We start from the raw sequence: 22,632 nt of genomic DNA, 5'->3' as shown, positions 1-22,632 counted from the left end.
GAATTTTAATTTGATTCAATTAATATCTACCCCTTGTAGGAGGAAGCCTTTTCTCCAGCATTATTAAATCATTTTTTTTATATTCATTCCTTTATTGTGGAAATATTCTTTTTTCCCCCATTTTCCTTTCAGTGGAACTATGCAAAGGGATGAAGCCAGTAGCAATGACTGGCCACTTTCTTTATACAAAACTGTGTAATGCTAAGATAAATCCTGGAGATGTCTTAACATATGGCATCATGGTATCTGATGTGGAACTGATTTGACAGAAACCTTTAACCTTAGCATGTGTTCTTCAGAAATTGGTACAGTGCCATAAGTTAGTGAGAAACAGACCTTGGACTAAAGAAGCAGGATGCAGGGATAAGTTTCAAGACAAAAAAGTCTCCTCAAAGACATCTATATTTCACATCCTCTATTTAAAATTACAGCCTGACACAAATCTTTAAATAGCAGACTGAGTATACTCCACTTCTATTTGACAAATATTAAAGGGCAGCAGAAAAAAAAAAGCTTCTTGGCACAGTAAGGAAGCTTTGTTAAATAGCTCTAAATCTGGTCTCCTCATTGTGTTCCCTGTGATCCCCACCTCGTGTTAAACAAGATCTAGCTGGCTGTGCAGAACATCTCTGGCTTTGTTTGGCAGCATGTTCAGTACATTTACTGGGACTGACTGGTGCATGTGTTTGTGTTGCACTGCGTGAACTATTTTGGCCTGAATTCTGTCTTTACTCTTAATTTCTTTATGTGTAAGTTTTTACTCCAAAAGCACATGCAGTTCATTTCCTTATTTTTAATACCCCCCATATGTTCACAAAAAGCACAATGGTGCCTTGGTTTTCATTTGCTTTTTTTCTTTATTTATTAATGAGAAGAGTTTGGGACTCATAGGAGATTTGCTTGTGATCTTTACAGATCCTTTTAAAAAGTTAGATGTTCCTGTTAGCAAATTGTGAAGAGCAGTAGACTGTAACTGTTTGAAAGGTTCGTCGAGAAAATCTGTATTTGCTTGTAAGCAGGAAGAAAGGACTATTTGGTTTGTTACCTTTCCGGTTTCTTTTCTGAATAGATATTTAGCTAAATGCCTAATGCAGCAATACAGTTTTAAATTTTGTGATTGTGTGTATGCTTGCTGGAGCAGATTCTTAGCTCGTGTGAATCAGTGCAACTCTTTCTAAATCACTATTCCTGCTAAAATCATGCTAAGTTAGAATATTAAAAAATGCCATCTTTTCCTAAGGCTGAGATTTGCAAAATTGTTATGGTATGTAACTGTTTTGTCGAGGTAATTTACTTCAGTTTTTCAATTCTGTATGTGAAATCAGCTTTTGTTTGCCACAGCTGAAAGCTGTGTTTCCCAGAATTGCCTTTGTTCTCATGTTCACTAAAGAGAAGCTGTTTCCTTGAGTCTGTTCCTTCTAGAAGAGAAAGGAAAATGTATCAGAGACCTGCATCTTCCAAATGAAAATCTTGCCTGTATTTAGGCACACAAGTACCAGTGAATATTTAGTTACACCGAGGAGCATAATTCCACAATGTCACTTGTAAGTCAATTCTCTCTCAGAACTATGCTGTTGGAACAGCCTTCTCAAAAACAGATCAATTTTTCACCCAAAAATCTATGGATTTAAGGGGAGAATAAATTAGAGTTAAATTATGATTCTTGTCAGAAATGGCTTTTTTATCCTTTTTCTTGACTGCATATTTAAAGTGGCGCTATGAATTTAGTGCACGCCTATTTTAGAGCATCGGTTTCCTGTGTAACTCTCAGCCAAGAGCAAATACATCTTCCTGCATTTGCTCTGCATCTCTCCATGCACATCCATAAATATCATCAGTATTTCTGCTTTGTGCTCTTTTGTCTTGTTACATTTCTTTCACCTCCATAAATATGAAATTCTTCTTCCTAACAGAGTATTGGGATATAGTTCCATTTTTTGTACAAACTTATTGTTTTATTGTTTTAAATAGCTCAGCTAACTACATTCATTACGATTTAGATCAAACAATAAGGATTTTCAGCTACAATAAATCTAAATATATTTGAATGCTGCTAACATTCTAATATACCTAATTGGGAAACCGAACATTCTGATTGTTCCCAAGGCATTTCTAAGGCATTTTACTGACCCACACATCAAACCTCAAAATTGCGTTCTTTGTTTTGGGCTTACCTTTTTGATATTTTTATTAAGCTAGTGATTTTATGATCTGTTATGATCTTTAATTTCGTTTCTGCTTCTCAAACAATTCACATTTGCTCAATTTTGCTGCAACATCAACTCCAAACATGGGTTAGAAATCATGTTTTTCTTTAAGATCCTTATGTTTCCATGGCGAATTGACAGTATGTGGGCTTCCATAGTTGTATTTATTGTAAATGAAGATGGATTATGTTCGTTCTCAGACAGATATGGTTCCCTGTTTAAAATAAGACTTTCAGCCTGTTCAGGGGTGTTCATTCCTATCCCACACCCCACTGCATTTTTCATACATGTATCTGTTTGTCCTCTTGATATTCCGGTTGCATCTTGAAAAGACAGGTGTGGCCCTTATGGTCTTAAAGCTGCCATGCCCTGTTGTGCGTTTCTTCAGTCATGCTTTCTACAGTGGCATGGGCTTCTGGAGAAGGCTTTATACCTCAAGCACCACTAGAGTTCATGTCTCTGTATACAGAGTCAGCCAAGTCATGCTGCATCCCTTAGGTTGAGCCCAGCCTAGGAATTCCATGTAGCTGTGCTGTTGAATTTTCATTCAGAGGTGTCCCTGAACATCCATTTCATGTTGGACACACTCCAAACCCCACAAAACATATTTTAATGCCATGGCACAGATGAAGAGCTTTAGCAGATTGCCGGTAAACTTTGGGAAAACTACAATATGTCACAGAGACAGAGCAGGAGAGGACAATGACATTGCCGTCATTCTCGGCCCTGGCATTAGGCGGGAAGTAAAATGCCCTGATAGGTCTTCAGCAGTCCCCAGACTTGGGGAAAATTCCTTTCTGACCCCAAATCAGCAGTTGGTATAAACATGTAAAGAAGAAAATAACCATATACAGAAGAGAAATTAATAAATATGGTAGTAGCATGTCAAAGAGGGGAAAAAAACAGGTAAAGCCTGGCACTCAGAAGTGACGAGAAGAAGCCCTGAAACAGAAAATTATGCTTTGCTTATCCATTTCTATTTCGAGACTTGGTAGACTCAGTCCCAAAAGACAGAATCTAACATTGATCCTCGGTGTTTTACTGACATTGGCATTATCTGAAGGTCATGAGCTGTGACTGAGTCCTCCTGTAATACAAGTAGTAATAATAGCAAAATCATATTTGACTAAGAGACATTTGGGATGGGAGCAGAGGAAGGAAATGACTCTGACAATTCAGGAAAAATGCTTAGAATGGAATGAGGTTTCAGGGGGAATTAATCTTTCTGGGTTTCAAGCCAACTGGCTCATTTTTCTCTTTGGAGACAAACTATAGAGAAAGAAATGTATTTATTTTCATCTCTGGATTTCTAATCTCTGCATCTGTGCAGCCCCACTATCCAGGCAATTCATATTACATGAGCATTCTGCGCGGAAGGGCTTTATAGATATTGTTACTCGGCTGGAAGAAGTGCCAGCTCAAAAAGTGAGCTGAGAACAGTGGGAGCACGGATGCATGCCAAATGCTGGATGCCAGATGGGTGATGTACGGGTTACACATATGATATCTGAAAGTAAGGGGTCCTGGTTGGAAGCATCCTTTTACCCCGGTGACTGGGAGTGAAAATTGCTACAAAGACTCCATAAACCTAAAACCCCTTTCATATGTCTGTGGGGAGGAGGCAGTTCCTCAGCTGTCTGAATCCCATGTATTTCTATTCATGTCATTTTTTAAATATAATTGAAAAATTCCACAATTAGCTATGTCTCTTTATTCTCCAGATAAGTGGTTCCACTTTGTGAAAACTAAACTGTTATGGAAACCAAATAATATGTCTGTTCTAAAGCATATGAAGTACCTTAACTAAAGTTTGTCCTGGAAAAAAAAAATATCAAAGAGTAACTCCGTATGTTCAAAATAGCCTTTTTCAATATTTATTTAAAGGAGAAAATACTGTAGGTTTAAGATGCTTAAATATATGCTATATTAATCGATAATGAATGCCAAGTCATTAAAATCCAAAATAATTAAAGAATAGTAAATGTTGGTCACTGACAACTACAAAACAAGATTGCAGATACTTTAGTGGATTTATTGCAAACTATGAAGGCATAAAAGGTTTCACATCACTATTCATGATAACCTAAAGAAGTTTTCAATGGCTTTAATAGAAAATTAATTCAGGACGGTAATTGAATAGTTTTCACCTCCAAAAAGCCAGATCATCATTTCATAGAAGACCTACCTACAGAATAGGAAAGTTTGATTATTTTGTTAGTTTTCTAGGGAATCATGGCAGGAGACAGGGAGGTCTGTGAGAGCACTTCACTCTGCTACAATAAATTAAATCAAAATATTATAAGGTGGTTTATTCTGGCTGTAAACAGGAACCTACGGAAAATGTAGCCCAGGTTCTTTTCTGGGACATACAATCTCTGCACCTGACAATTTTACAGTAATACTGATCATATTATAGAGGACTTTATGTTCATTAGGTAAAGTACCTGTATTGGACAAATGCTTTGTTTGTAAACAAAGGTAAAACATTTTTTCTAGTCTGAGGTAAGAGTAGGAACTAAAGAGGAGTGAAAACATGAGTTTCCCTTGCAAAGATTTCCCAACCTAGTCTAAAAATGAGAAGAAAATTCTGTCATTAGGAAAAATGAAATTTATTTGGATTCAAGTTGGTGAGCTGGTTATTGACATTCCTTTTCCTTACAGATAACACATAAAAGATGTTGAACAAAGGCTTATTTTATCAAACATATATAAAAATAAGCTGGGTCTTTACTATCCTTTGATGTTCTTTCTCGAACAGCGCTTGTTTGGGAGAGTCCCAGGGCAGGAGCAGCTCTGGGCAGCTGCATGTGTATCACACCAAGTGACTTTTTAGACTATTCTGTCAGCTCCAGATTTCTAAAATTTATTATCTTTTATTCTGACTCTGCCTACTATCATTAATCTTTGACACACATCCTCCTCCTACAAAAGGCCAACAGCGCAACATAGACCTGATTATGTTATTTTTTTATACAACGCAAAGAATTTCTTGTCTGAGGGGAACTGCAAGGCTGAACGCGGGGTTGAATGCTTAATTTTTTTGGTAAAACAAAATGTCTAGGGAGAAACAGGGCAGGAGCTAGCTGGAATGCCTGTAGGCATGCAGCAGTTTTTCAGAATCCTTCCTTCTGCAAATTTTGCTAGCAATGACAACTTGTGATCATCCTTTTTAACTTATTTTTTTCTTTGAGTTATGCAGTGACTGAATATATATAAATTTCAGGCGTTTAGCTGCCAATGAACACTTCCTTTCTTACAAAGTGTGTCTCTACCCTTATCAGGTCTCCTAAGACTTTGATACAGAACACGAACATTTTGGGGTCCTAAATTTGCTGTGGTCTGATCTGCCAGCTTTGATGATAAATAAATCCCACAATATTCACAAGTCTTTTTGCAAAATGGACCATGCAAAGCCTGGATTAAGCACCAGGGTGAAATGCCACGCAGAGACTAAGTCAATGCGTATCAGTAACACAAAGTTCCTTTTGTCTTCTGCCTTCTCCAAGCCCCGCTAATGCCACTGGTCAAACACAGATCAAACCAAGACCCTAAATAGTTTTCAGGCTGCGCCTTCCATTGCCTGTTCGCAGACCTATTTTTGATATGTCAGTGTGTATTTTATGAAAAACTTGGGCACTGTCGGATGACAGCATCATTGCAATTGATGCTGAACTTAAAAGACTCCTGGGTCATTAAATTCCGATCGTTGCTCTTACCAGCAAGTGCATTACATCATCCTTTCACCAGCAGATCAGGTTCCATCTCAGAAGTAATTAGCATTTGCCCTACTTATTTAGGGCAGTCCTTTCCAGCTTGTTACTTCTTACATCCAATAGATATCTTGTACCCAGGCTGTTTTATTTTAGCGGTTTTAATTTCTGCAATTTACCCCAATAGCAATTCTATCTTCTTTCTTTTGCCTGGCTAAGCAAGCCAGGCCCTCTTCACCTCATCTTCTTCATTCTTCATTCATTTGATCACCTTACCAGCCCTCTCTCTCTCCTGTTTGAATTCAGCTGGGGAATCTTTCAAACCTGCGGTTTCGTTTTACAACTCATTATATCCATATATGTCCAGATAAAACTCTTGCTCATTGCTTCTAGCTCATTAGCTTTGGGATGGCTTGCTCTTTAAATATGTAATCTGCTAGATCATGTTTCAAACCAAGACCATCTCATTCAAACTACCTTACCGGGTTCCAGGGCTTAGGCTGTAATTCAACTGCCTCGGTTGATTTAAATATAATACACTTATCAAAGAAATCGTCTGTGGTTTTAACTTTAAAATGTTTTGTGGAGCTGGTTGGGAGAATAACTGCTATGTGTTGGACTGAAAAGCTACATCTGTACTGCTTTGTGGGGTGTTTTCTGACATACGGGCCATGTGTTACGGCTGATCGTATCTGAACTGCTCAGAGCAAACACAGATTCCTTCAGGGCAAAGTGACTGTGACATTAGTGTCTTTATGCAACCAACCTAAACAGCATTTTGTTGCATGAAATCCAGTGTGCACGTTGTATTGGGGTGAAGTATCAAAGCAGGTAGAGGTGATTAAGGATACCTGTCAGAGAGAGTGCCTGGAAGCAACTATGTCAGAAGCATACCTGGGTTTTGTTTCAGAGAGGATTAATATTTTCCCCTCTGAAAGGGACTCCGGTTATGAGGTATGATTCATGCAGTAGGGATTCATGGAGGGTCAGGACCTGGGAGAGAACTGGGAGCAAAGTTATTTGACAGGATTGACATACCTGGGTGATACCATTCCAATAAGTAATATGTTTCTTTATAAGCTTGGTCTGAAAGCGTCCGCTGTAATTTTATGTAAACTGTGTGGCAATTTTTCTGCAGATACCAATTTCAAAGGATTTGGGTCAATGAGGGATGGAATGCAAAAATAAATCCGAATTTTAGATATAATCCTACTCTTGTTAGTTCTATTTGAACAAGCAGGGTCAAATTCTGAAATTTTTATATTTAGTCCTGAAAAAACTCATCAAGAGTAAATGTAGTTCTCTGCATTTAGTATCTTGAGGATCACTGCCATTCCATATCCAAGTAGTTCCAAAAGTCCACGTTTGTGGACTTGGACTGGTCAACTGACAGTAATACAGGTGCTTCTCAGTAACACAGAAAATAATATTTTAGCCTATAATGTACTTGCTTGAGGTTTGCTTGGGATCTCTAAATTTAACACCATTAATAACAGTTTACTTGCTTTCAATATATGTAAATGTAAACAGTGCTCTTACTGACCTCTGAAAAGATTATTTTACTCAATAATATATGGTGACAATTTGCATTTTTTTCAGCTCTTCCCCTGTGCATCCATGGTTACCTCCTCCACTGGGAACTGTAAGTAACCACTCATTTGGAATATTTACATTACTGTACTGATTTTTATTAAGTATGTACCTATTATGTCACCTGTGCATCACCTTTGTAACCTAAACAATCCTGATAATATTTATCTTATTCTAGTTATCTTTTCAGTTTGTAATCATGCTAATTACTCTTCTTGGGACAATTTATATTTCTGTTTATGTATTTGAAATGGACTAAGTGAAAATTAATCCAGTGTGGGGAGACACCATTTAGCTATTCTGGGACATACATCATCATTCAGGCTTTTCTCTAGTATAGGCTAATTTTCTGATGACTCTGTTGACCCCTCTACTGTAGACGTATTCCTGTGAAGTGTCCACCCTGACAGTTTATGGCTTCATAAATGCTATTCAGAATGTAGTCATCTTTTCTGAATCAGGCCTTTAATTTGCATAAAATGACATAGAGCTAACAAAGCTGGGATTATGCCATGAATATCAGAGTGGATGATGAACTCAGCTGACCAGCAAAACAGATAGAATAGCTACCTTTGACATTAGAAAGGAACACTTATTCGCAAATGCCAGTCTTAGGTTGGCCATGCCTCATGAGAGAGTTGCTTAAAACCGATCCTCTTTATTAATAGTCTGTGGCCAGAAGCCGTAGTATAGCAGCTTTATTTGGCTTTTTTAAAATGTGATAAAACAGGTTATTTTCATTCATATGTGTGCAAGGGAGGAGGGGGGATGTGTCTGTGTGCCCTTCATACTAAATCCTATTATAAGCCCTTCATGAAGCATTAATATGTAAAAGCCGACCTCCCGCCATCTAATCTAGTATAATAAGGGCTTGGATACATTATTAATTTTTGTCACACATCTGAGGCCCCCTTTCACCAACCCAAACCCCCATCCAAATCCCTTGTTGCATCATTAAATTGTGAAAACAGCTTCATCATTCATGACAGAAAAATGGAAGGACCCTGAGCCATATGGCAGAGGCAGCAGCGGTACCAGCCGCCCGTAGATGTTTCCCTAGTCCCCTTCTCGCAGTGACTGGTGCTTAAGAGACCCTGCAATACAGGAGGGTGGCGAAATTATCTTGGGGGTTTTGTGCAGTATTGGCTTCTTTGCCAAGAAACAGGCGAACCCAACATCAGTGCCTGGGATCGGAGCCCAGTTTAATCTGCAGGATTTTGAACCGAACGTGAAAGGTGGGGTTGGCAAATACAGCTTGGGGGGGTCTCTCTCACAGCGCAAGGTCACCTTATGTCTGCAGAAGTTCAGAAGTTGGCTCTTGTCTAGCCATCCACACATCTGTCATGCTGTGAATTATACATTGTTTGCAGATCAGAAAAACAGACAGTATGTCTACCCGCTAAAGGAGAGTCAATAATTTCTCTTTTTAAAACAGAAAAATATAAAGATGTATAGTTCTAGGGACTCTCTGCACTTGTATTTCTAAACCAATGCTTTACTTTACATTTTTTATGTTTGCTGGCATTAAGGCTGAGTTAGGGAGAAATACCCTGATTTCACTGACACGCTAATGACACAGTTTCAGTGAAAATCCCTGGGACTCCGAGATGAGATGCACCGACATACAGCTGTCTGGAATACCATTCAGTTTATTCATGCAAATAATCCTATCAGATTACTTGCTGGGAAGAAGGATTTAGCCCTTAATAACAAGATGAATGGCACTTTAAAAACAAAGATGAATTTGAAGTGAAAGGTTGATTTCTATGTTTCCATTCAGGTTAGAATGTGACAATGATGAAGAGTTCAATACAGATGAGAGGTAACTGCATTGTAGAGAAATTTAGTATAGCTATGTAGTGATGATTCTTCATGTGAATAGTGCCAGCATTTGTGGTTTAACAGATAATAAGAAATATATGTCATTATCAAAGAATTATAAGGGGGCTTTAATTTTTAAAAAATTGTCATTTTATTCTGTCCTTTGTACTTCTTTGTGTAAGAAAGTTCTAATGTTTGAGTATGCACAAATGAACTAAAATGGTCACTCAGCTTTGGTTTACCAAAAAAAAAGGCTGTGATTATTGCAGACCTATTTTTGAAACAGTACTTGGCACATACAGTCAAAAACTGCATTTCTATTTTAAATATATAATTGCAAACTTGGGAATTAATTCCCTATCCTGCGTAATCGAACAATGACCCGTTAATTTCAGAGAATCTCTCCTGATTTACCCTAAGTATTTGAACTGTTCACTTCGGAAATCGGTGAGAAAATACTGCCACAGCATTTTGGTAGTGTTTTTCATAGGCAAGGGGTTTATTATAGATTCCCAGCGTGACTTTTAAAGATTTTTTAAAGGGTGTATCAGAAGTTAAAATATAACGATATTTAAAATATCCTGAGACGAGGTGGTAAAGTTTCACACCTTTCTGTATCCGTGTGACAGCACAGCAAGTAGTTTATTCACAGGCACTGCAGCTTTGCAATAGCATGAATGTGGAATAGGAAATATTAATTCAAATAAAATTATTATATTTCTAGATTAGAAGCAAAACAAGTGCTTAGTTTTAAGGCCTTCTGCCTGACAGTCACTATGGCATTAACTCTTATGTTTCACTCGCTTATCCCTTGTATTTTGCTTAATTATCCCTGTACTGAAAGCATTTTATAATAGCTAAAATATAACTTCCAATATAGGAATTTAGTACCTAAAGAAGAATCTAGCATATAATTTCTCTGGTTGGATCAGTGGTGGTTAGTCATTATTGTTAATATTTATGCTTTTTCCATTTATATGATTGTCATTTGCTGATTCTTGTTATATCTTTCCTTGGGACTAGAGCACACATTTATACCTGGCAACTTTTTCGAGCGGAGCGGAGTTATACACACACTTTGTAGTCAGATTGCCTCCTAGCATTCTTTTTCATATACTAATATCCTGAATACATAGTCCTTGCTATTTCTTTCACTATGTGACATTATATACTGTCATCTTTTAAGTAATTAAGGATCTCTAAATCAATCTCTAGCTTTTTGCCACACATATTAACATGCATGTACCCAAATTACCCACAACAATCCAAGGTCAGTGTCATTGACCTAAATACACTCATTGCACTAAAACCAGAAAAATAAATATCCCAGGATTACACCAGCTTCCTTATTAGAGCATCATGTTGGAGGTTCAAGATGAGTTTCTAGTTCAGCATGGCTTAAGATCCCACTGAGCGTGACTGATTTCCAGGGGGGGTCCCCACTCCCTGATGTTACCTTGCACTTGAGTGCCATACATATTGAACAGAAGCCAGTTTACCAAATGGTACTTAATATATCAGCTGATTGTCTGGTCCTTTTTGTACCCACAAGCTTCTCAGCATTTATACATATGCCTGAAATGGCTGAAGAAATGTGAAGATCACAGTAGATTTTGCTTAAGGACTATTCAGCAGTATCATATCTTTGAAAGGTTCACAAACACTAGCCAGTCAATTGCCAGTGTCCCAGCGTGATAAATATCACTAGCCCAGTTACAGGCACTCATTGGTTTAGAAAAACACAAAAAAAAGGGGTTTCATCACGGCACGTGATGACCCGTGCAAATACCCCAAGTAACCTGGGGTCCTTACAGGGTAGACAGGCAGAGATACCAGGAATGACACAATACACCTGAGGTTTGAAGTGCTTGTTAACTCGCTCAAAGAGCATAAATCTTCCGGGAAGAGCTCAGAGTCAAGAAAAACACCAGTTTCCAGTTTGCTGTTTTCAAAGCATCAGAACAGCAAAATCTGTTTAAAATATAGTTACGATATTACAAAAGAACAAATATATATAACAAATGTCATTTCTAAATGACATTTATGAATTTCATATCAGAATATCGCATCCCTCAGCCTGGTTTAGAACATTTAAACACCTTGGCCATTGCATTTCATTTAAGTCAAATTTTGAATGATAGAGTTGGAAAACCACCAAACCACATAATTTCTCTTCCTTTCTTTTAATAAGTTTTCAGTGCCAGAGAATGATGATTATTTTTTAAAATTTGTCAAGATGAGATGAATTCTGATTAGCCCTAGCCAAAGTTATTTTCATGGACTAAGAAGAAACTAAGACTAGGTGGGGTTGGAGGACTGTCAGCATTTCATACCCTTTCTGTTCACATCGCATCGTAATCGTATAATGACAACCCTTCTGGCGGGAGCCTCTGTAATGCTGACATTAAAACCTGTACTTTAAAAGCACTCAAATGAGATTTATGTGCTTTTAAATGGCATTAACTGCCATTATGAGTAATAGCTCAGCTGATTAAATAGTGTGGATACATGGTATTAGGGCATGACACTTGAATTTTCATGTTTTCTTGTATTTTTCAAGGAAAAATACTTTTTAACAATGCAGAAGCAACTCACTTCCTTCTTCCTGAAAGCCCTGCTCACACTAGTCACAATCCACTGTGATTTAGCGGAAAACATAGCATTGAACCCCCAACAATCTCAAAAAAATATAATAAATCTCCTCCTTTAATTCAGTCTTGGGGGAGAAAGCTTTGCTATTACTAATCAGAAAGGGCTGTAACAAATATGCATTTACATTATTTTGGATTTGTCTCTGGAATCTGCTGCTCTATTATGGCCACTACAGTCTCAAAAGCTCTGAATCGTAGCCGATGTTCTCTCGATAAAGATAGTTACGTAAACATCTCTGTGGGGACCATGAATTCTGCTCCCAGTGTACTGCAGCCTGGGGAGAAGGGCACATTTTATAGTGTGAGGCTGTACATATGTTCAAATAGGAGAAGTAACCCAGATTAGTCGCAAACCTGGATGTCCATGCAACAAGATGCCTTCTCTAAACTACTAGAGCCTGCTCAATACTCTCTGCTATCATCAGGTCGTGCTTTATCGATGGCAAGGTTAATTGTTCATTGTTCATTGAGAACTTAACCCTGAGAAAAGGTATAGCTGTAACAAACCCTACCCGTGGGACTCCACATTGCTCTTCCTTTGTTCCCCCAGTCTGCTGTGGTCGGTTGCATAGTGCTTTCATACCAGCATCTTCCAGAGGCAGATCCTCCTCTGGGAGGTCTCTAACCTCTTGGGGCAAAAGGGAATCCTCTTCTGTTTTCACACACAACTCAAGGGACGGAAGTTTAAAGCTTCACTGATTGCAAAGGAGGGGGCATCTGAGGTCCAATACGTGTCTTTTGAAAAATTATGTTGACTTGCAATGTACTGAAGGTTCCCTATTCCTATAAAAGTCAATAGAGGTTGAAAGTGTTCAGGAACACTGACTCTTGTGACATACTAGCCCAACTTCTATTGACCACCTGGGAGGTAAGTAGTCTGGAGATGTGTTGTTTCTGAATGTTCTCTTCTAAACATTTTGAACACAATTTTGCTTGACCTTTTGGGTACTACAGCAGTGTAAATACACTTCTTTTAAATAAAGCATTTTTCTTAGTGTTAGGCTGAAAATACTCTATAATAGAAAATTCTCAATGACGCAATGTAAGATAAATTGAGATCCAAGCTATCAAGTGCAAATTACTGAGAAACTCCATCTGCTACTTGTAAATCTGTAAATCACTAAATCTGATCTGTCAGAAGTAGTGGGGAGCTATGCATGATAAGACCAGTGGCTCAAGGCAGAAGAGAATAACTGCAGCAGCAGCCTTGAGTTCTACAATTAGCAAAGGATCTCAGTAAAATGTTACCCATTGACAGACTCAGTTGAAGAAAATATGTTAGAGTTCAGAGCTCAGGGCTGCTAATTCTTGACTGGCAGTAGGTATTTTAAAACAGGGGCAGAATCAAAATAAAGGGTTTCAGCCCAGCTTGAAATTAATGCATTGTGTGTAGAAAGATTTTCTTGATACCACAGGAGGGTCATTTCTTCCGTGTGTTTTACCTTAGAGAAACTTTCAAATTATGTCAACTCAATCTCTATAATTGGTTGCTAGACTGAATCTTAATGCCAAGCAAACTCAGTGCCATACACTCAGCAACTCCCTGTCAATAATAAATTAAGCTTGCAAAGCACACCTTAACCCTCCTCCCAATTTCCTTCCTTGACACTCTTAGCAGCTGGGAGTCGGTTCCTCATTCATGCTATCTTTTCCACGTAATCATTATCTCCTTCCCTTGCAGGGAATTATTGTCTTGAAAATTTCCCTTTTTCTTAAGCTCAAAGACAAGTTTCTCACAGATCATCTTGAATCTGGTGATGTTATTCTGAAGTCTATTGTTTTTTAGGTAGAACACTTTATTTTTCCGTATAAATTCAAACTTGCTCTGAATGCAAAGGAAACCATTGACGCCACAAAGATATTCAGTGAGGTTTGTAAAAAAAAAATAAAAAAAAGTTATTTGGCTGTCATCCACCACAGTGTGAAGGGACTATTTGTGGCTGTAGCATGAGACAAGTAAATCAGCAGAGATTTTTATAGTAGCTCATATTCTATTGGTCCTGTAGGCCTCTAGGCCTGCGTACTCACTTGACTGACTTTTTCTTATGCAGTTTCTCGGAAAGGGTACGGCTATCAAGGCTTGCACCTTATTTTGGGTGCCGCTTTACCCTACAGTCATCCTGGTAATTTCAAGTTGAATGTGTAGACGTCAAAATCTCTTTGTAGCATTCAGGAACTAACTTGTATTTTCGCCTCCTCAATACACTGTTATTCCAGCCACTACATGTAACCACACAGCACTCTATTCTCTGCCATTTTTATCTACAAATGAAATATAACTCACAGCCACTATCCCTATTTTACTATTTGCAATCACTGGCGTATATGTCATAGCTAGTTCCTTAATTAAATCTGTGATTTACATAGTCATTTGCCTTGTGTTGGAGTTGTCTCAGAGGCTTCCACAGGAGTAATAACTAACCACTAACCTGTGAAAATTGCTGAGTTGAAATACACCCAGGTTAATAACTGGAACTAGTCTTCATTTACCTTTATAAAGATAAATGTTTGTGAAAAGGAGGAAAATTTGATTCACATATGCCAGGTTGTGTGTTTCTACTAATTAGCTTTCCTGGGAATGTCCCTGCCATTGTCTTGCAAACCTTTGTAGTTGCACCACTTTAAATCTGGATTGGTTCAAATGGCTTTACTGATGCTGCTCTGGATAATGAAGACAGATTTTTGGTTCCCCGAGTCAAATTCTGCAGTCTTTACTCAAGCAAAACTCAAATTAATCCTGACGATTTACAGGCTGTGTAAAGATGCAAAAATGTTCGAAGGAGGGAGGAAAGGAAAAGAATCCTTTAACTGGCTGTTAATTGTTTTTTCAAATAGCCTTTTACATTTCTGAACCATTATCAGAAAGATGGCACTTGTAAACGTACAGGCAACGGATATCCCAGTATAATAAATGTATTTGGTTTTATTTGCTTTAAAATGAGGGACATTAGGGTTGTCTCAGTTACAGAGCATCTCTCCCTTAGTAAACACTCATTATTTTTAATCTAGGTCTCTGTCTAAAAAGGTATTTACCTTGGAGAGAGCATTTTCGCCGTAGCTCCCCTCTCTCCTCCCCCTCTTTCTCAAATAAACACAAGTAAGCTTCCTCGCCAGGCAAAGCTCTCTGCCTACCCAGGCCTACCTTTGATGTTGCCCACTCCTGAGAAGAGTTAAAGGTATATATTGCTGATTTTAGTATCCATTTGCACTTAGTTTGCTATTGTTTTGAAGAGTGGCACTAGGACCTTCGCTGCTTCTGCAAACGATGAGCCCATGGCGTTAAGCATGGATGTGAAAGCCTCATGTGTCTTGAATACTCAGTGGATCTAATTAACAGGTAGAATCGCACCCAGGGTGCTTGAAAAATTGCCAGACACCATAGAAACGAGTCCTTAAGTCCCCGCACCATCTGCACTTTCTTTTCATTGTGGAAGTCTCATTGAAACATGTTTTTCGACCATTCTAAATTCATTTGTGAGTTAATGGAAAATTCCTACTGATGGTTTTCCTTTTCATTAAAACAAAAATCATAAAATTCTTTCGTTCAATCATGGAAAAAAAAATAACCTTGCAAGCATTGATGAAATAATGAATCTTTGAATTTGCCTCTGAATACAGGTTGTTTGAATATCATTGCCAAAACCTCCTTAAATGACTTATTAAAGGGAAAAGAAACAAACACGAGATATTCCCCGCAAAACCAGCAGGTAGTTTGAAGATAGGTGGTCAGTGCATCACCACATCCACGTTTCCGGATTTCATACAAGTGGTTTTTTTTCCTTATTTAACGCCACCGCCATTGAACCAGAGGCGGGGGGGGGGGGGGGGGGTGTGCTGCCGGGGTGCAGGGGAGGCCCGGTTGGCGGCGGGCCCGGCCGTCCTGCCCTGCCCCCGGCTCCGGGGGAGTTCAGTGGCTCCCCCCGCTTCCCGGCACCTCCCACTCGGACCCTGGGGCTATTTAGGACTCCGTTACCTGTTAGCTGCCAGCCGGGACGAGATATACCCGCCGGGGATTTGGGTGATTATGTATCCCCAGAAAAAAGAGCCGTGGATCATGCCGACTGTTTCAGGATCCCAATTAAACTTCGCTTTCTTCCAATGCAAAGGAACCGGGAGAGAAGGGGAGAAAGAGAAGAGGAAGGCTGTAATCGGGCCAGATTAAAGCATTCACCCGCAGTAACTTCATACCGGGCAGTCGAGGGGGGGGTTTCTAGCAAGGGGGTGGCACTTTGCGGCCGGGGACAAGGACACGGCGCGCCGGGTGCCCAAAGCTGCTCACTGTGCCTTAGCCCACCACAGCAAATTCTCCGGCTCCCCGCCGCGTAAATAAGCAGCAAACCAAATTAATAATAGCAATAAAACCAGCACCCTACGTGCCTCTCTGGGACAGGAGAAGGACAGGGTCGCCCATGAGTGACCAGAGCCGCTCGGACGGCGCCGGCTCCGCGGGGCCAGGCCGGGGCAGCGCAGCCCCAGGGCCCCGGGGGGACACCCAGCTGCTGCTGCATCCCCTCGGGGCCATCTCTCCGGGCTTCCAAATACAGCCCTGCGCGATCATGGTGGGGTCGGAGGCGTCGCCTGCCCTCCCTCCCCACACGGCCGATGCTGTAAGCACTTTGCCTGTGCAAGGAGTAAGCTATCAGCGTTTGTCGGCGGACTTGTATATTTATTTACATTTAGCACTCGTCCGTATTTAGCATTCACCTCTTTATCGCTAGGCTATAACCAGCTTTAAAACGGGTCTTATCGTTTTTAACGCCTTTTATCAACGGAAATTCTTTCACTCTGGTGTTTTCAAACATTCCTGCACAACCTCCCCGTCTCTGTTACAGCGCGGCGCATCCGCTGGCAGTCGCTTATTCGATGCCCTCCTTCCCCCATCCTCTGCCTTATTTTACGACATATCTGCTTTTTTCAAGGTTGTGTGCGAAAGGAAAAAAAAAAAATCTGCGCGCAAATTAATACCGCAAAATGGGGCTGGGAACCGAAAAGGAAAATAAGAGTAATCGGTAGAAATTGTTTCTCCTTCAAGAACGGGGCGTCTTAGAAAGGGCGGCGGCGGGGCCGGGCGGTGCGAGGGGGCCGCCCGCCCCGGGGAGCATCGCGGGCTGAAGCGGGGTGGGGGGGGGCGGAAACCCTGCGAAACCGTCCGACTCTGTCTCGCCTGCGCTAAAGGTGCTAGACCTGGGAGTTGTACTGGGAGGACATGGGATTTACGAGTGAAGGGTTCCCACCTCTTTAATAATTTTTCCTCCTCGGTGTATGGTGCTGTTATTGACCATATCCACGATGGCCACTCCTAAGTTACATCGGATCCCGAAGGAAATGCAGAATCCCAGTCCACTCATGATGGCAATGATGTATCTCCGGGGCAGCCCGAAGCAGGTACAGTCGCATAGCGGGGCTTTCTTCTCGGGCATTTCCATGGGCTTTCCATCTTCCGTCAGCTCGATGGTGTCCCCGGGCTTCTGCCTCTTCTCTAGGACTCTGCCCGACAGAAGAAGGGAAAGTCAAGCCCTGGCCGCCTGAACGCACAGCCACTTCGGGTAGCTGAAGGCTTAAGTTCACCACTCCCCCCGCCCCTTTGGCTCGCTTTGGATTGATTTGAGGATTTATTCCTTGTTTTCCATTCACCTTCAACTGTTCTTTGGCAATGACCTGTGGGAGTCACGATTAGTCATCCCCAACTCCCCCCGCCACCCCGCCGCAGAAGCCCAGGGAGGAGCTCTAGCTGAGAATTGCTCATCTATCATTAAAGACTTCTGCTGAAATATGTAGGACGCATTAAGAAGACATCATCTGTAACCACTGCAGAGGCGCCATGTTGGGTAGCCCAAGAGGCATAGTATGGACACCGAAACAGTCTTTTGGAGAAGGTTTTATTCCCTCTTTGCTGTATTAGAAACACCGAGGGGGCTGATCTTGGTGTGCATCTCGCTTCAGGTCTGGGAACAAAAGAAATGTTAACAGAAAGGAGGGGGGGCGATATTGATACTTATTTTAGATTTGCAAAATGGCTGTCACATGCAGTGAAAGAAAACATGAGCGTCTTTAGAGAACCAGCAGCTCCGGAGAAGTCTTTCCAAAAAATCGCATCTGCTCAGCTACACGGTGCGGTCGTGGGATCTTTTAGCAGGTTTAACCTCCCCAGATCGGCTTTAAACTCGATCTCATTGCCCCCACTCCCTTCTTTTTACATGAGAATCCTATCTCCTAGAAAACAATGTGCAGGAATCCGAAGGGGAACGGTTGTTTGCAGCTATTTCTAATCAACAGAAAAATACCGGAAAAAAAAAATACCCTGCAATCCACGAAAAGTGACTTAGAACATTTCGGTTTATTTCTTCTTTGCTGGTAAAGCTTTAAAAATGCCATGTCGGTAGTAGGAAAGACGGGGTTTATCGAACAAGTGTCCCATGCTGAATCTCTTAATCTTCTTTTGCAGTCCCTGAGATATTTAAAAGACAGGAAAAACTAACCGCTTCCATCCAAGCTCCATCCTTTTGAGGAGAGAATATCTGGCCATTACCCCACACTCTGGACTGTCCTACCGCTGCCCTCACCCCTGCTCTAGGAGTGTTTTCTCACGTCAGAAATTCTCCTCGGAGCATCTCTTTGAGGTTAACTCATCCGGCTAATGGGGCAGTAACAATTAGCGGAATCAGGCTCAAAAGGTTCTCCGTGTTTTGGAGAAAATACAGGGATTTTCTCCAATAATTACTCCGTTGAAATTCTCCCGATTTTCCTTTGTTGGGAGAATTATTTCCATGCTTAAGGACCGCCGCGTTAAGGAATGTCTTAAAGTTGTGAAAAAAATAAAACACCGCGGGTTTATGTTCAAAATTCGTTCGTGCGAATAAAGGACGGTGTAGAAGTGTTTTCTCCCTGAATGGACTTCTTGTCTTCGTGAAGACACTAGAAATCAATGTGTAAGGGACAGGAAAGCTATTTTAATTCTAAAAATCGGAAACAAAATACTTCCGTCCCGTGCGTTGATAAAAGGTTAGGAATTCGCGCATTTGTTATTCAAGGGGGGAGTTCACACGGAGTTTTGCTGGAAAATACAAACACCGTTTCTCCACTATTCACCATGTCAATAATGGAGATATGATAGTATTCGTTTTATATTGTAGAATTTTTTAGTGCAAAAAAAGAGGTTTATTTCCTTAATTATATTTTAAGCAGTTATTCGGGATCATCAATATTTCTTTTTCTGACCATTGAAAATTACTTAAATATGACCAAAAACTGTAGGATATTCACTGCGTTGTTGATGGCTTTGGTTTGGCTTTTGGCTTTTCAAAATTGTACCCTTCCTACTAAAAATGAAATCCTAATTTTGTCTTTATCACTTCACTGATATGTCCCCTTTCCTGAAAATGGCAGCAGAAGTTGTGACTCATGCTGTGGAACAGCCTTGTGCCTGTGCCCAACACTGCCGCATAGGTATGGAAAAAAGACTTTTACGTGACCTACCCTAGGCAGATAAATCCGCAGTTACCTTTAATCTGAAATTCGAAAAAAATCCACTTCGGGGTAATTTCTAGCAGAGGGGACAATCGAAAATACATTGGAATTTCACAGCCTATTCTCAGACGTCCTAGAGGTCACTAAAGTCGCCAGATTGGGTAGAGCACGATGTGTCAACTTCAGCGCATACACTTTTTAGGTATGCGAGAATTTTGGGCTTATTTATCTGTGTGTACAGGGCTCGAAGACGGTAGAAATGTTCTGTACACACAGAAATATACTGTTGAGTGATGCTTTTGAGTTTAGAAATTGCAGTTCTGCATTACCTATAAGACAAGTGGATGCTTCTCAAGGCAGAAGGATAAATAATTAAACACATCCCTCTATATGTTTCAGCTTCAAGAGAAAAAAAAAAATCGTTCGGATATCAATTATTTATACATCTCCATGTTTATCTTCCTCTGACGACGAATTACACAAGGGACAAGACTAATCGAAACCAGGAAAGATTATTATTATTATTATTTAATGATTGGTAAGGGCAGGGGGAAAGATCCTGTAACTGCATTGCAAAATTAACACAGCAAAAAAATACAAGGATCTGCTCTCTCCTAATTATGATTTCAAGATGGGATCCTGGTTTTGTGGGAGAAAGATGGGGCAATCTTTCACTACGTATTTACTCACACTATCTACGAATCAGATAGAGAAGTTACGAGGGTGCCATATTGAGAAGCTTCAGCACTAGTTTCCAGGATCCAGATTGTATCAGCAGTATCTCAACATTTCCGACCCCCTCCACCGCTAACCTCCCCAAAGCAATTCGACCTCCTTCAGCAGCTGGCGGTTAAGAAAAGCTTCCAAATATTTCTAGGAAGTGGAGTCCTGGAAGAGATCTCAGTCTTACCTGTAGAGCTGACCAAGCGATTTTCCAGCAAAATTCTTCAATCCCTCCTTGCCAGGGGTCAAAATCCTTTGTTTTACCGACTCCATTCCTGCAGGGATGCTCGGTGGATTCTGCTCTGCTCTGGAAAGGGCACTGCTACGAGCAACGATGGTTCATATTGCTTTAATCTCCTAACTTTTCCCCCTCATTAAATGGCTATCAGTGCACCTTCGGGTAAAGGGAGAGTGAGAGAAAGCGTGTGTGCGTGTGTGTGTGAGAGAGAGGGAGCGCCGGCGTGCGGAGCCGGGGGGGGGGGAGAGGGGCGAGGGCGAGGGAGCGCGCCTGTGTGCGGCAGCGAGCGGGGAGTCTGAGAGCGCTGCAGGCAGCCCCCGGGTTTCCCGGCAGCGCGGAGTTGCCAGGCACGGTCAGAAATTCTTCTCAGCCTTGCAGGGTTCCGTGGTGGCGGGTGGAGGCAGTGCCATGCCCGCCTGGGAGGGGATGGAGATCCCTTTTGCGGAAGCGTTTCAAAGCAATCTCGGTTTGTCGCTGGCGGTGTCCCCGGCTGTAGGGCCGGCGGGGGAGGGGTGCGATTCGCCGCCGTGAGCAGACGGCTGAGGAGCACCCCGCGCCCCGCAGCCGCTGGCTAAATCCCTCGGACGGCGAGGAGCCTTGGCGTGTCCGCGCTGCCCCCGCCCGCCCGCCCACCCGCGCAGCGGTGCTGCCAGCGCGGCCGCGCAGGTCGCGCCCCGGGGCGGCGGCGAGCGGCACCCTCAAGGCGCCTCGCCCCCCTTCAGCACCGCGGACAGCGCCTCGCCCCCCTTCAGCACCGCGGACAGCGCCGCGCCCACTCCGCGCTGCGGAGGCGGACCGCGCTCCGCAGCCCGCGGGGAGCCGCGCCCTCGCCTCCCACCCGCGTCCGCGGGGCCTCGTGGGGGCCCATGGTCGCCCCCTTTCTTCGGGGCCAGCCCGGGGCCGCGGACAGTGCCGCGGGGTTCGCCTCGCACGTCGGGGGCAAGAGTCGCTGATCCGTTTGTACTGTTGTGTGGAGGAAAGGACGTGGCCTTCATGCAGTCAGTCGCACTTCTGGGGAAGCAGGGCATTAACTGCAAATAATACTGCTCTTGCTATAAATAGATAACATCTATTCTAAAGGTATATTTATCTCTACATCCATATTTAGTCAAAGAGCTTATTTTATATCATATTAGGCATCCATTAGTGACTGCTTTCTCTTAAGCATTTAATATTTTTCATCTTTTTTGTGTCCTCTGCTTTCATGCCTCTGAGTAGGCCAGCGTAACATTTGGACTTGATTTGTGGTAGTTACAGCACTAGATTGAGCTGGCCACATTCTGAACAGAATTATTATTCTTTCCAGAATCTAGTAGTAATTTTCTGACTTTAATCACTTTGAGGTAGATTGAAGATGCAAAAGGTAATATTTCTTTCTAAGCCATAACCGTTATATTTCTCTAGGTTTCATGTTAATCTTAAAGTTTCTGTAGGTTTGTTAATTAAAAAAATACTAAATGTATAACTTGTGCTGTAAAGAAATCCTTCTAAAATAATTAAACTCCTTCGTTTGCCTAGCTGGTGACAAAATGTAATCAGCAAGGTTCCATAATGAAAACCTGTGTTGCAGCCGCAATATCCTAAAAGCTACTGCTCTTCGAATTTATATAAATATTTTTTTCTGATATTGCCCTCTGGTGGAGGGTTAATGAAGTTTTACAGGAGCAAAGCACGTTTAGACAAGACCAATTATTTTAATATTGAAATTCCCATAATGACTAATCCGTATAGAATTTCAATATTTCGTTTCAAAGTTGTAAAAACCCCGTAAAGTTCTAGATCAGAAAATAAATAAAATCTATATGTAATTGAAATGTTGCTAATTAGCATCATAACACAGTGCCGATTTCTAAATCATGGTAGGTACTGAATGTGGTTTTCAGCCTCGGTTTCAGTGCAGCATCTTTACTACCATTACACTGCCGAAAGGATTTTTCCCAGTACATGCCAAGCTGCACAGTTACATAAACAAGCCTTCCCAGTGTTTCATGGCTCCACTGTGCCATTGCAGATGCTCAAAGGAAACCTGTATTAGATTTTTCTGAGAGGCAGCAGGAATGGGAAATTGTTTAGCAGGGATGAAATGGGATTGGATTCCATAACACAAGCCTTTCAGAAAAGTACTAAGCACTTTTCTGAGCTGGAATTTGAGACTGTGAATTCTGCTGGGCAAGGGTGCTTTGTTTATTTGCACACGACGTACAAGGATTTCTGACCTTTTTTTT

General features: G+C 41.3%; 1 protein-coding gene across 1 annotated transcript in view; it reads right to left on the bottom strand.

The window, feature by feature from the left end:
- SLC17A6 (solute carrier family 17 member 6) overlaps window positions 1-20,442 on the bottom strand; it is a 32,368-nt gene extending 11,926 nt beyond the window's left edge. The window contains exons 1-3 of the mRNA XM_054199794.1: window positions 20,357-20,442; window positions 17,214-17,466; window positions 15,953-16,071 (exon numbers count right to left, since the gene is read on the bottom strand). Of these exons, the coding sequence (XP_054055769.1) occupies window positions 15,953-16,071; window positions 17,214-17,466; window positions 20,357-20,442 (458 nt within the window). The remainder of the gene's footprint in view (window positions 1-15,952; window positions 16,072-17,213; window positions 17,467-20,356) is intronic.
- Between the last annotated feature and the right edge of the window lie 2,190 nt (window positions 20,443-22,632).

Source organism: Rissa tridactyla, chromosome 4 (assembly GCF_028500815.1).
Source record: "Rissa tridactyla isolate bRisTri1 chromosome 4, bRisTri1.patW.cur.20221130, whole genome shotgun sequence".
Taxonomy (NCBI): domain Eukaryota; kingdom Metazoa; phylum Chordata; class Aves; order Charadriiformes; family Laridae; genus Rissa; species Rissa tridactyla.
Note: the sequence above shows the minus strand (reverse complement) of the source record. Positions and strands in the feature narration are given on the sequence as shown.